The sequence below is a fragment of the Phacochoerus africanus genome, chromosome 1, assembly GCF_016906955.1.
Source record: "Phacochoerus africanus isolate WHEZ1 chromosome 1, ROS_Pafr_v1, whole genome shotgun sequence".
NCBI classification, from domain to species: domain Eukaryota; kingdom Metazoa; phylum Chordata; class Mammalia; order Artiodactyla; family Suidae; genus Phacochoerus; species Phacochoerus africanus.
Genome location: NC_062544.1, coordinates 257534004 through 257547653, shown reverse-complemented (window position 1 = coordinate 257547653; position 13650 = coordinate 257534004). Strand labels below are relative to the sequence as shown.

General features: G+C 34.0%; 1 protein-coding gene across 7 annotated transcripts in view; it reads left to right on the top strand.

Annotated features, from left to right (window-relative positions):
* Window positions 1-13650, top strand: part of ROBO2 (roundabout guidance receptor 2) — a 601587-nt gene that overhangs the window by 464728 nt on the left and 123209 nt on the right. For all 7 annotated transcript variants that reach the window (XM_047794525.1, XM_047794528.1, XM_047794527.1 and 4 more), the window contains exons 6-7: window positions 7635-7762; window positions 12266-12277. In XM_047794525.1, the coding sequence (XP_047650481.1) occupies window positions 7635-7762; window positions 12266-12277 (140 nt within the window). The remainder of the gene's footprint in view (window positions 1-7634; window positions 7763-12265; window positions 12278-13650) is intronic.

The following is a 13650-nucleotide window of genomic DNA, read 5'->3' as shown; positions in this document are numbered from 1 at the left end:
TCCTTTCTTGATAAACAAGGATTAAAATTGAACAAAATATTCCAGATTCCATTTTGCCATATTTTATAAAAGTATAAAAATTAACTATATGCTTTCAGATTGAATGCCTAATTTTTCAAAATTTTTAAATGGGGGACATAATTACTTACCTACCAGAATTGTTATGAGAATAAATTCATAGTACATTTGAGAACACTATGCAAAAAATTTCTTTGTCATTATTTTATTTTAATAACATGTGATGAGAAACCGCCCTAGTTCCCAAAATAATGAGTTAATATATTCAAAAACATTGAACAAGACACAAAGCTTTACTTAGTTCTCCTATAGTCTTCCCATTTGTTTTAGATGTTCTAGAATTATTTCATTTACTTTGGTGCAGAGATTATTTTTCATGTTAGAAATTTACAGAGAGAAAAGCATAATGATAGTACGTAAATCAAATGTCTAGATTACTGGTCAAGATTTCTTTATTTGAGCACTATATCCATAGTAGCATTTATGTATTAAATATTTTGTCTTAATATTTACAGTATTTTGTTGCTTTAATATACATTTCAGAACTAACTGCTAATATATAAACCTAACAGCATTACTTTCTTTTTTGATATAATAGAAGAGTATTATTTCAAATTATTTGATATTTCTGCTCTGTATACAAGTGTTTTACTAATAACTATGCCATAAAAAATGATGGAAAAATTTTAAGTTTTGTTGGATGGTTCATCATTCATTCAATAAGTATTCACTGAGCACATCTAAGATCTCAGGTGCTGTTTGGTAGAGCTTGGGGTATATAGTTGGGAACAAAAAGAAATCAGTTCTTGTTTTCATGAGTATACATGCTCTTGGAAAGGAGGAAGAAAAGAATCAAGCCAGCAATTTGATAGAGGTATGTTTTGTGAAGAAAATAAGATGTTCTATAAGTAACAAAAAATTGAAACAAAGAATAAAAACAAATATAAATAGTTTGAAAAGGTAACTTGTGGGCAGGGAACTGCTTTATAGTGTAGCTACTTTACAGTGTAGCAAGAAGGCATCTTTGAGGGAATATTTGGGCTATCTTGAAAGTTAAGAATAATCAGCAGTGAAAAATGTAGGGGAAGGGTATCCTGAGTTATGAAAGTTATAAAAGAAGTTTATAAAACTAAGTTATAAAAGAAGCACAAAGACAGAGTAGTAATTAGGTAGTTAAGTTGTACAAGGGAAGAAGGGAAGTGTGGTTAAAAGAGGGTTAATGAGAAGTTGAACAGATTATTTGAAATCTCAAAGACCATAGAAATAGGTTTTATTCTATGTGACTGGATGGGAAGCCATTAGATAATTCTAAACAGTGGAGTAACATATCAGATGTAGGTCGACCAATCAGTGAAGCTCTTCATTTTCCTTTAAACCCTCAGATTACATAATGGCTATTATGTTATACAATTTGTTGTTGTTAGAAATAGTTAACCTAAAAATAAAGTAATTCATAGGAAACCCCAAATTCAAAAGGCCGTCTTGCAGGAGTGAGAGCGTCCTTTTCTGGTTGGTACAAGGAGTAATAGCATTAGTAGAAATTTCTAAAAGAAGTGTTTTGTTTTATCATATGTTTAAGATCTAATAGTCAGAGATGTTCAAAGACAGAAGAGTTCACTCATCATAAGAATAGGCTGGAAAACTGGTTGGTAGATTGTTGCAGTTGGGATTCAAGTGTGGTGGGATGGTTGCCAAAGTGAGCTTTTAAAAACACTTTTAAACAGATAGAGTCAATTATTTTATAAGTATTTAAAGTATTTTGATATAAATCAAAAATGCCTATAATATTCACTATCTTTCCTTAGGCACAGATCCAATGAAAATGAGAATTTAAAAGATTCTGAGTGCCCCCTAAAGTGAGAATCCTCGAAGTCTCTTTGTTTTTGTTTTTATTTTATTTATTTATTTATTTTGCTTCTCTAGGGCTGTGCCCACAGCACACGGATGCTCACAGGCTAGGGGTCGAATCAGAGCAATGGCTGTCGGCCTACGCCACAGCCACAGCAACATCAGATGCTAGCCACATCTGCGACCTACACCACAGCTCATAGCAACGCCAGATCCTTAACCCACTGAATGAGGCCAGGGATCAAATCTGCATCCTCATGGATACTAGCTGGATTTGTTTCCCATGAGCCACAACGGGAACTCCCTTTGTTTTTATTTTATTTATTATTTTATAATGATTTTAATTTTTTCCATTGTAGCTGGTTTTACAGTTTTCTGTCAATTTTCTACTGTACAGAAAGATAACACAGTTACACATACATGTATACATTCTTTTTTTATCACATTATCATGTTCCGTCATAAGTGACTAGATATAGTTCCCAGTACTACACAGCAGGATCTCATTGCTTATCCATTCCAAAGGCAATAGTTTGCATCTATTAACCCAAAGCTCCCAATCCATCCCACTCCCTCCCTCTCCCCCTTGGCAACCACACATCTATTCTCCAAGTCCATGATTTTCTTTTCTGTGGAAAGGTTCATTTGTGCCATATGCTAGATTCCAGATATAAGTGATATCATATGGTATTTGTCTTTCTCTTTCTGACTTACCTCACTTAGTATGAGAGTCTCTAGTTCCATCCATGTTGCTACAAATGGCATTATTTCGTTCTTTTGTATGGCTGAGTAGTATTCCATTGTGTGTATATATACACCACATCTTCTTAATCCAATCATCTGTTTATGGACATTTAGGTTATTTCCATGTCTTGGCTATTGTGAATAGTGCTGCAATGAACACGCAGGTGCATGTGTCTTTTTCAAGGAAGGTTTTTGTCTGGATATATGCCCAAGAGTGGGGTTGCTGGGTCATATGGTAGTTCTATGTAAAGATTTCTAAGGTACCCCCACTCTTTTCCAAAGTGGTTGTACAATTTACATTCCCACCAGCAGTGCAGGAGGGTTCCCTTTTCTCCACACCCCCTCCAGCAATTGTTATTGTGGACTTCTTAATGATGGCCATTCTGACTGGCTGGTGTAAGGTGGTACCTCATTGTAGTTTTGATTTGCCTTTCTCTAATAATCATGTTGAGCATTTTTTCATGTGCTTGTTGGCCATCTGTACATCTTCCCTGGAGAAATGTCTCTTCAGGTCTTTTGCCCATTTTTTTCCATTGTGTTGTTGGCTTTTTTGCTGTTGAGTTGTGTAAATTGTTTGTATATTTTAGAGTTTAAGCCCTTGTCAGTTGCATGAAACTATTTTCTCCCATTCTGTAAGTTGTCTTTATTTTTTTTTTTTTATGGTTTCCTTTGCTGTGCAAAGGCTCGTCAGTTTGATTAGGTCCAATTGGTTTTATTTTATTTCTGCTGCTTTGACAGACTGACCTGAGAATACATTTATAAGGTTGATGCCAGGAAATGTTTTGCTTATGTTCTCTTCTAGGATTTTGATGGTGTCTTGTCTTACATTTAAGTCTTTAAGCCATTTTGAGTTTATTTTTGTGCATGGTGTGAGGGTATGGTCCAGTTTCATTGATTTACATATGGCTGTCCAGTTTTCCCAGCACCACTTGCTGACAAGACTCTCCCTTTGTTTGTTTTTAAATTTCAACACCCTTATGTGACAGGACCTAGCAGGACTAGTGTATTGTGGCACTTATTTTTTTCTAAGTGGGAAAAGACAGCACTGCCGTCAGAAATGTGTGCATATCTAACCTCAGGACTGGGGAAGTATGCACATTGGTTAGAGAAAGCCTTGGAGGTGGTTTTGACCTACCCTTGTGTGGGGGTGACCTCACCTCTTCTAGCTGAGAATCATTTTACTGGGCTCAAAGCCCTGTGAATGCATATATCCCCAGTCTTCAATGCAGTGTCTGGCATATTGGAGACAGGGTCAGAAGTATTTCCTAAAGTAATTAAACCTTCCTTATAATCTTGTCAAATTTCAGTCAGCTTCAGGGAGAAATTGAAATGAGACAATGTTAAATGCCTATCTACTAATTATGCTAGGTAATTTATATGCAAGATCATTAAAACTTACCACCCAAAAACCGCTTTCTACTGAAAGCTTACCTGTGTCACTGCAAATGGGCTTATTACCTGGGTACATGTACTCTCTGCACCTAGCTGGAATCCTGCAAGTGTTCCAAAAATACCTCTGTACCTCCAGATCATTGCTCTTATCCAGAGTTTTACAGTCTATATCTAAAACCTTGTTCCATAGTTAGATGAAAATGTAGATTTACTATTTGCTTATAAAGGCATGGTATCTTTGAAAAGTAGTCCCTTTTATTAGCGACAGAGGTTAATTCTATTCCTCTTGAGCAATATTTCACTTTTTTCCCCATAAAAACAAAAATTACAATCATAGTAGAATATACAATTACTTGTATTTATCAGGGAATCCTTAATAAGTGAACAAAAACCAACTTTAAAATGATGTATATAACATGTATAATATTTTCTCTCCTTTAAAAAAAAAAGAAATTTTGACAGATGAGATTTCAGACTTATTTTGGGTTTAAATATTATCTAATGTGTGATTTTTTTACTTTTTATGCACATACCTGCGCCATACGAAGGTTCCCAGGCTAGGGACTGAGTCAGAGCTGCAGCTGCCAGCCTATACCACAGCCACAGCAACATCAGATCCTTAAGCCACTGAGTGAGGCCAGGGATCAAACCTGCAACTTCATGGATACTAGTCAGATTCTTAACCAGCTGAGACACAATGGGAACTCCCTCTAGTATGTAATTTTTTATTAAATTTTTTTTTTGTTAAAGCCACATATAAATAGCTCTCACATTGTATTTGTCTATCATGTTGTTACCTATGTAATTTATATAATCTGAAGTAAAATTTTGCCAGAAGGTGTAACTTGATGTTTGCTGAATATGAAATTATATTTCTATTCAAACGTGTGGATAATGTGGCTTATATGTCTTAAGTTAGCCTTTAAAAATTAAACTAAGTATTTTATTGTGGGGAAGGAGAACACAATACAGTGGGAAAAAAAGTGCCAGCTCAGGAGTCAGAGTTCAAGGTTTGAATTCTGGTTTTTCTCTTTAGTGGCAAAATAACTTTGAGAAAATCATTTCACTTGAGGAAGGGTCAGTTTCCTCACCTGTAAAATGGCAGTTTCTGACTCAGAGGATTGTTTTGAGACTTCATTGAGCTAATGTGCATGAGTCTTTTTCTTTTTCTTTTTCTTTTTTGTCTTTTTGCTATTTCTTTGGGCTGCTCCTGCAGCATATGGAGGTCTAGGAGTCTAATCGGAGCTGTAGCCACCGGCCTACACCAGAGCCACAGCAATGCGGGATCCAAGCCACATCTGCAACCTACACCACAGCTCATGGCAACGCTGGATCCTCAACCCACTGAGCAAGGGCAGGGACCGAACCCGCAACCTCATGGTTCCTAGTCGGATTTGTTAACCACTGCGCCACGACGGGAACTCCTTTTTCTTTTAACTGTAAGGCAACATAGTTTCTGATTTTGTTTCCTCAAATGAAAGATCATAATTAAGCTAAAATGTAAGTATCTTCTATTAACTTAGAATATGTTTTCAAGTATGCTTGATCCAGAAATGACTTTATAGGTCAAGTTCATCTTCCCCTCTTTCAGCTTTTGAGAAAACTCAGAGAGAGATGAAGAGACTTTTACTGAAGTCAAACAAGAACCAAAGACAAAACCAGAATTTAAGATGAATCAGAAATGACTGCAACATATATTATTTTTATTCAATATTTATATCTTAGAATTAAGCATGTCATGCATAATATAGGCTAACTATAGGAGTCATCTTTACTAGACAGTAAATATATCACCAGCAGCTTTTCTGAAGCCATCATTAAAGTCATTATTTCTCACGTATTTAATTGGCAAAGTTAAACAGAGAAAGTTTCTGTGTAATGTTACTGTTTCATGCATCTTAGTCCCGTACTTGCTCTTAACTATAAATATAGCCTTTTAAGAAAGCCCTTATAGGTAAAGATGGCAGATTGGCAGCCTTGCAGTCATTCATATTTGGTTGGTCCTAATATCAGCAAGAAACAATACTCATCATATATTCAACCGGTTATTTCTTGTACTTCTGATAGGAGTAGTAAAAATAACTAATAATGTGCTTTCTGTATGCTATAGCTAGCTAGCTTCATGCCCTTTTATAAGTAATAAATATCTCCTTTAAAGCTCTCATTCACTCCATAAGATGGGTGTTATTATCAGCACATTTTGCTAATGAGGAAATTGAGATCTATAGAAATTAAATATCTATGCACTGTTTCAAGCATAAGATGAGGGCAGACCCCAAGATTAAAAATATGGCCATTTGGCTCCAGAATCTCTGCTCTTAACCAACTGGCAATGCGACTGGATATTAAAAGCTCTGTGGCTGTAGCAGTGTGTGATGCAGACAGGATATTTGCCTTTATCAAAACAGACAATACAAAATGTAAGCAAGTGCAGAATGACTGGTATAGCAATAAAGGTTTTTGTTTGTTTGGGGGCAGTTTTTTGGTTTTGTATTTTGTTTTGAAGGAAGAGTAATCATAGTTTTCTAGTGTGGTAATGGATGGCTTCAAACAAGAATAGGGGATGATAAGGCTTTCCTCATGAGTCATGACACGTAAGTCAGTGGAAGTTTAACCTAAAACATAGAGGAAAGAGTATCCATCGTAACTGGAGGATGCGGGAGCATGAAGAGTTAAGTTTAGTTAGCATGCTTTGTTCTTAGACCTGGTTTTCTATCTTGCAAAGTTCTTTAAAAGAGAACTTTTATTAGGTCTATGTCACAGCTTCTAATAATGTTAACTGTGTTATTCTTTTAGTTAAAGCTGGAAGTAGAAGAATTCTGTGTATAATACTCTTCATTGAAAGCCTAAAAAGTTTTTTTGGTACTGAAAGCAATAGAAAGTCACAACTAGTTGTAAGCAAAGAGAACTGATTAAAGTAGTATTTTGGAAACAGATTTTAACTGTGTGGTATATATAAGGAAGAGTCCCAATGTGATCAGTCAGAAGCTATTGCAAAAATGTTGAAAATGTTGCAAAAATCATGTTGAATTTTTATTTTTTGAAAACTAGTATGTTAGTATACTTGTTAAAAAATTGAAGTGTGACAATAAATGTTTGTGAAAGAGACGAGGGTGTGCATTACTAAAACTCAGTCTAAGGCATGCTGATGTTTTAAAGTTAATATTGCTGATTTAAAAAAGGACTACCTCTTCTTAATTCTTTTAACCAATTTTCTATCAATTTGTGAACAAATAAGAGAATAATCTCCTTTAATATATTCTGGCTCTTTTATATTCAAGATGCCTAAAAAGTTAAATCATATATTTGAGTACAATGTAACTTACAAAATACAACTCTCCAAGAAACTGAAATATATACTTTTTTCTTACTAAGAACTACAGTTTTGATGTAGCAGAGTTTTATTATAGGTAATTGATAATCAAACAGCTTAGAGATCAGATATGAAATTAATGATCGTATTAGCAATATCTTTAATGTAAGCAATTGTACTTTATGGCTGAACATCGTGTGTCTGTGTGTGTGTTTTACTTTAGGTAAAATACAGTACAAAAGAGAAAAATGAAGGTGAATACTTAATGTTATCTAGATATAACCATATTATTTAATAAAACCAATTCATATTCCACATAGGTATGACATCAAAGATGATTATACCCTGAGAATTAAAAAGGCCATGAGTACAGATGAAGGCACGTATATGTGTATTGCTGAGAATCGTGTTGGAAAAGTGGAAGCTTCTGCTACCCTTACAGTCCGAGGTAAGAGACTTAAGATGTGAAATATAATTGAACGAGCAGACTAATATTTGGTTAAATTGGTAAGTGGACTCAAAATCAAAGTAATACTTTCATTGTTTTATTATTACATTAAAATGCCTAGATTTTGTGTCTTCTTTGGTATTAGTTGAAATAAAATTACTTTCAAATTTGAGTTTGAAGGGATGACCCTTTGAAGGGATTAATTTTTATTTAATAAGTAATAGCTAATATAGTTTAAAATGAAATCTTAAAAATAGAAAAGATTTATGCTAATCTTTGTTTCAATCGCTTTGAACTCTTTACTGCTTTTAAATGTCTCTAGTTTCAAAGATACTGTTTTCTATTTATTAGATTGTCACTCTACACTAGTAGGCAGTTTTTTTGAAATACTTTTTTATTTCAGCATTGAAAAAGCAATCTGAAAAAAACTAACACTGCTTCCAAAGGTGAAAAATGGACACAAAGGAGCTCCCACATTGAGAAAATCTGATTTAGAGAGTGATTTGTGAAGTTCATTGGCCTTAAATAATTGAAATAGTCAGTGCCGCTCCTGTAATAACTTTCACTTTCTGGGTGTCATGCACTTTCTCAGTCATGGAGTAATTTTCATTTATAGACTCCCTGCAATTGCTTATAAGTGAAAGAAAGCATTATTTAACCCTACAGAGAGCTAGCATGAATTAACTGTCTTCCTGATGGTGCATGTTGAGCCACATGAGTAAATTATACAGCCCATGGTATCAAATTGTACTATGTACACAGCTACACTTACTCTTGCCAAATAGATGTTACCCATGGCATTGTTTATGCTCACAGGACTTCAGAGATAGGCAGGTGCATCCATCACTCGTCTTTCGGCCTTTCTTTCGCTATCCTAACTGGTGCCTCTTCCCATCCTTGTGATAAGGAAGTTGGTTGCCTGTTCTCATCCATCTATCAGTTTTATCTCACCCTCTTTGGTCAGACCTCCTAGCCTCATGCAGCTTTGCTTACAGAAGTTTTCATAAGATTAGGAGAAAGACTTGGAGGAATTTGGATTGCAAATAAATGTGTCAGGGGCTCTCAGACTGGTCCTTCATCTGGGAGGAAAAATGATTTTTGCCAGATATGTGATTTGGGCATCATATCAGTTAAAAAGAAAAAAGAAAGAAAAGAAAAAGAAAGAAAACCCTCATCTTCCTCCAGGTAACTATTAGGAAACATTCACTCTGGATACCTAGTAAAACATTGATTTCCAAACTCCTCAATCACTCCATCCCTGTTCCACCTAAATGATTTTTTCCTCGTCCAGATATTCTAAGGTGGATTTAGATACAAAGTAAATTTCAACAAAACTGGCAAGGTAGTTGCTTTTCATTCCTCCTTAGTTAACAGCTCATAAAAAGCTATGGTCATATACCATTTGAATATATATATATACTGTCATATATGATCAAAATCTGAAAGCCATTGTAAGCCTCTTTAACCTACATTCTCTGGTGGGTGATTATATATTTATATATATTTATTTGCTTTTATCTAGTCAGCCCTTTGCCAAAGCAATTCACTTGACCATGTTTCCCCCCAAAGTTTGTTTGTTTTTTCTGAAGTGAGTGGGAAGAAGAATAAACAACTAACCAAGAAATGTTCCATTCAGAAATATTTGCTGACTAAACAAATGGTGAGAAAATGTGAGGGGTTGTTTGTGGAAGCAACGGGTTCCTTTTATACTTGAATGCTTGGATGAATGAGATTTAAAGTGATCTGTTTGCTTTAAGATCTTTCCCAGCTAATTGTTTACATAATTTGTTGAAAGTTTCAGGCTTACCATTTCATTTAACAAAGCATGCTCCTCCTGGATGGATGTTTGAAGCTAACTTAAAAACTAATAGAAAGAGTTGTTTGTTTTTAGTGGGATATTTTTTTTAAATCCTCAAACCTTAAACGGTCTCTCCCCTAATCTGTGTCCTGTAGACAGATTAGAGAATTTAATCTGCGTGGTATGTATGTCATCTAAGACTGAAATTTCAAACACAGGGTTTTAAGAAAAAAAAATCTCCATAATATAATAAAATGTGGAGTAAAATGTTGTTTTAAAATGTATATTTTTTTTTTTTTACCATTAGGAAAAGTGGTTGGGATTTCTCATGCTTAAGAGGCTAACAGGAAAAAAAAATGTATTAACTCTAGCTTATTTTTTTGCTGTTGCCCATTTTTCTATGCACATAAATGAAATGTTCAGCCCTTTTCTGGTTTGTTTTATTAGAATGGGGTCAACTGACCCAAGAGGCCACATCCATTTTCATCCATTTAATGCATGGATACAGTTTAGTTTAATTTGCAGATTTTGAAAACATCCACCTGCTGGTTTTTTTCAGGATGAAATGTTGCTATGTAACAAAGACAAGAAGTTTTAATGTGATGTTTCTGTTAAAATTTTATCATTATATTCACTTTAGCCAATTGAGGAAAAGAAAAAGGAGTTTTATAATCAAAATCTGAAACAGATTTACTCAGTTGATTTCCACTTCAAAAATATGATGAAAATAGCTTATAAAATTAAACTTAACAGTAACTCCCTTTGCTGACTCAACAAACATAAAATTAGAAAGAAATAATAGGCAATAAAGGCCTCCTAGCATTTATATTCTAATAATTCATGATCTAATGGAACTTTTAAAAGTGGCTCAAAAATGAATGAACACAAACTGCATATTTGCAAACATATTTTTCCCATTTTTCACTTGCTAAATTGGCTTTGCATAAATCAAGTCTTCATTGGGAAAATCCCTTGCTTCCAGAGCAATAAAGCCTTAATTTTTTGGAATTACCCTAAACCAAGTAAAACAGATATTTTCTTTCTTTAAAATGTCATTTCTCACCGTGTTTTTTTTCTTTTTTTTGTTTTACATAGACTAAAAATACATTTTTGTTTTTAAAGGAGAAAGATTTAGCTTGAGGTGGCCCTTGAATAAATGCAAATCCCAAAATGAAAAAGTTCTTTTTCTACTAGACATTGACAAAATTAAGAGACATCTCATCAATTAGAATAAGGCACAACTTTGTTATGTCAGTCTGTTGTTTTGTTCTTAGTTGTTATTTTTGTGTGCCCAGACTAACTCCCACCACCCCCAAAAAAGAAAGTGTAATTGTTATGCATAGTTCAACTTACTTTCTCCCTCTTGCTCTAGTAAACCCACCATAGACTGTAGAACATGTTAGAGTTTCACCAAGCTAGGATTTTCATTCAGCTGCTGGTAATTGTTTTATTTTTCTTTGAATTGTCTTACTCTCCCCCCTTTTAATTGTGAATCATAGTACATGACCATGATTCTCAGATTACGCAAAGCTAGAATTACCATGTATTTGTTGAACGAATGATTATCTATAAACATGGTTTTAAAAGCTATATCTATCTCACCATGCCCAACAAGATATCAAGGCAAAATAATTTTGAGAGTCACACCGTATTTACACTAAAACTTTATCCACGGAAATATGGGTAAAGCACTTGTTTGCTGTATAAATTTGTATTTTGAAATGTAAAATTTCATGAGTTCAAATGCTGCTAAATCTATTTCTTCTTTTTTTGAATAAATGAGACCATATGTTTTGTATTTGTCCATTGCATTTATGTAAAGTGTTTACTGTCTAAATTGATTTGGCGTTATTCTTTTTAAAGAAAGTATTATTAAGCCCATGTGTATTTCTTACAATCTTTGCACATTAATTAAGGGGGCAGCCTATTACTACTGATTTTAGTGATTGAAAGTTATGGAATAATAAAAAAAATAACAATTTGTTGAAGCAGCATTTTGAAAGCCACTCTCAGTGTGAATAGGAATCAATTTGTCAGTCATTGTTTCCTGTCCTCTGACCAAAAAAAAAAAAAAAGAAAAAGAAAAGAGCTTAACAGTAGTTAGCGAGCTACTCAGTTGAAATCTCTTAGGATGTTCCAATGTATTTGTTATATTTTCATCCACCCTGTCCACGGATGAAAAGTGATGTGATCTTAACTTATTACCGGCTGAAAAGCAGCGTCAGGGGCTTTTCTGTAGTCCTTGTAATGGTTCTGACTAACCATGCTTAAAATCCAATTGCTATTTAAATCAGACAGTGAGGCCTTCTTTTATTGACATGACATTTGCTAGCCTGTGACTTGAATAGTTATATTCATCAGGTTCTTACTTTAGGATAACACAAGGCTGTTTAACTCTAAAAAGATCTTTGAAATAATAACTGCAGTAAGTGATGATGATGATAAGACCTCATGTAAAATCTCTCTCAAATTGCTTAGAGTTAATCTTGGCATGCAGAGTAATTATTTTCTTAGAATGCTATTTATAACATTCAGTTTTTATCAAGCTAGGACATCCTGTTCATACTTGAATAATGAGACTAGAAATCACCCTACTGTCCATACTTAAATGTAGCATTACACATCATGCATTCTGATAATTTTCTTTTCTTTCTTTTTTTAAATTTCTTTTTTATGTTCTCACCACACCATTGTAATGTCTACAGCTCGCCCTGTTGGTAAGTAGCCATCCTTCTATCCATTTCGCATGGCTTTGTACAATGCTTCATGGCTCATGCATAGTAGGATATGACAGAATGAAATACATTTATTCACCCCTATTAAAATATTACTTGAGGGTTGTCTGCTGTAAAAGTTGCTCCTGATTTTTTTTAGCACTTTACTAAGCCATTTTGTAGGGACTTTTTGCTGCTCGGCAATTTTCATGTGAAAGAATATATGAATGGATGAATATTACAAACGGCTAACTTTTCTTGAGAAAAATATGATACTTTCTTTTTCCTTGGGTGTGTAAAATATTCAGTTATTAGTTATGTTTGATGTTTATTAAGATAAAAGTATGTACTAAATTAAGAAGTTCCATTACTTTGTGCACTTTTGCTTTAAGCTGCTTGGAGTCCTCGCTTTGTAAGGATATTTTTTTACTGCTGCATACTTATTGTCTGCATGCCTACTTGAACAAAATTTAGAAGAATGCTTCAAATTATTGCAGTTGGTGCTTACACTAAGAGGAGAAGAGTGGGATGAGCTGCGTTCTTTGGCATGAAAACGTTGTTTGAATGTATCTTGTTCTTCATTTGGCTTTGCAAAAACTGAAGTTAACAGCTTGCGCTTGCAGTAATTTAAATGATATTATTTGTAAACAAGATAAAATATTCAAATTTATTGATTAATGAGCTTTCTGCATCTCTTCTAAAGTTTAACTTAACCTAGTAAGAAGTGTGTTTAAATAAAAGACATCTTGGTAATTACGTTATAAGTAAATGGCTAGATATATGCATAAATGGATAGATGAGTGAATGAATAAATGAATTTAGTACATTGCTTCTTTAATGTCCCAAGAGATAAGTTAATAAGTTATTCGGTTTGACACACAGCTTGGTAAATGGTCCATCTAACTTCAAAAGCTTTCTTAATATATTAACTTGACACTCTTGACATTTGATGTATATTTATCCAGATTCATAACATTTTCCCCCTTTGGTTGAAAGAATCACAGACATTTTTGTTATGTAATATATTCTTACATGGATATCAAATACAGTAAATAGAACTTTGGTTTCCCAATCTGAATTTCTGCTCTGCCATTTCCATGCAGTATTTCCTTTGTCAGCTACTCAGCATTCCTAGACCTTGGTCACTTTCTCTCTAAAATGGAGAGAAAAACTCTAGCTTATCAGAACTGCTGTAGGAATGAATTTAGTTTAAGATTGATCATATATGTGAAAACTTTTGATGCCAACACTGGTTAACACATTCGTAATGTTTGAGACACATATTATTTCCCATTTCAATATTTTTGAAATACACTTATGGCTTACAATCAATTTGAACATAAACTGCAGGTATTTTTCTTTAAACACAGGTATTG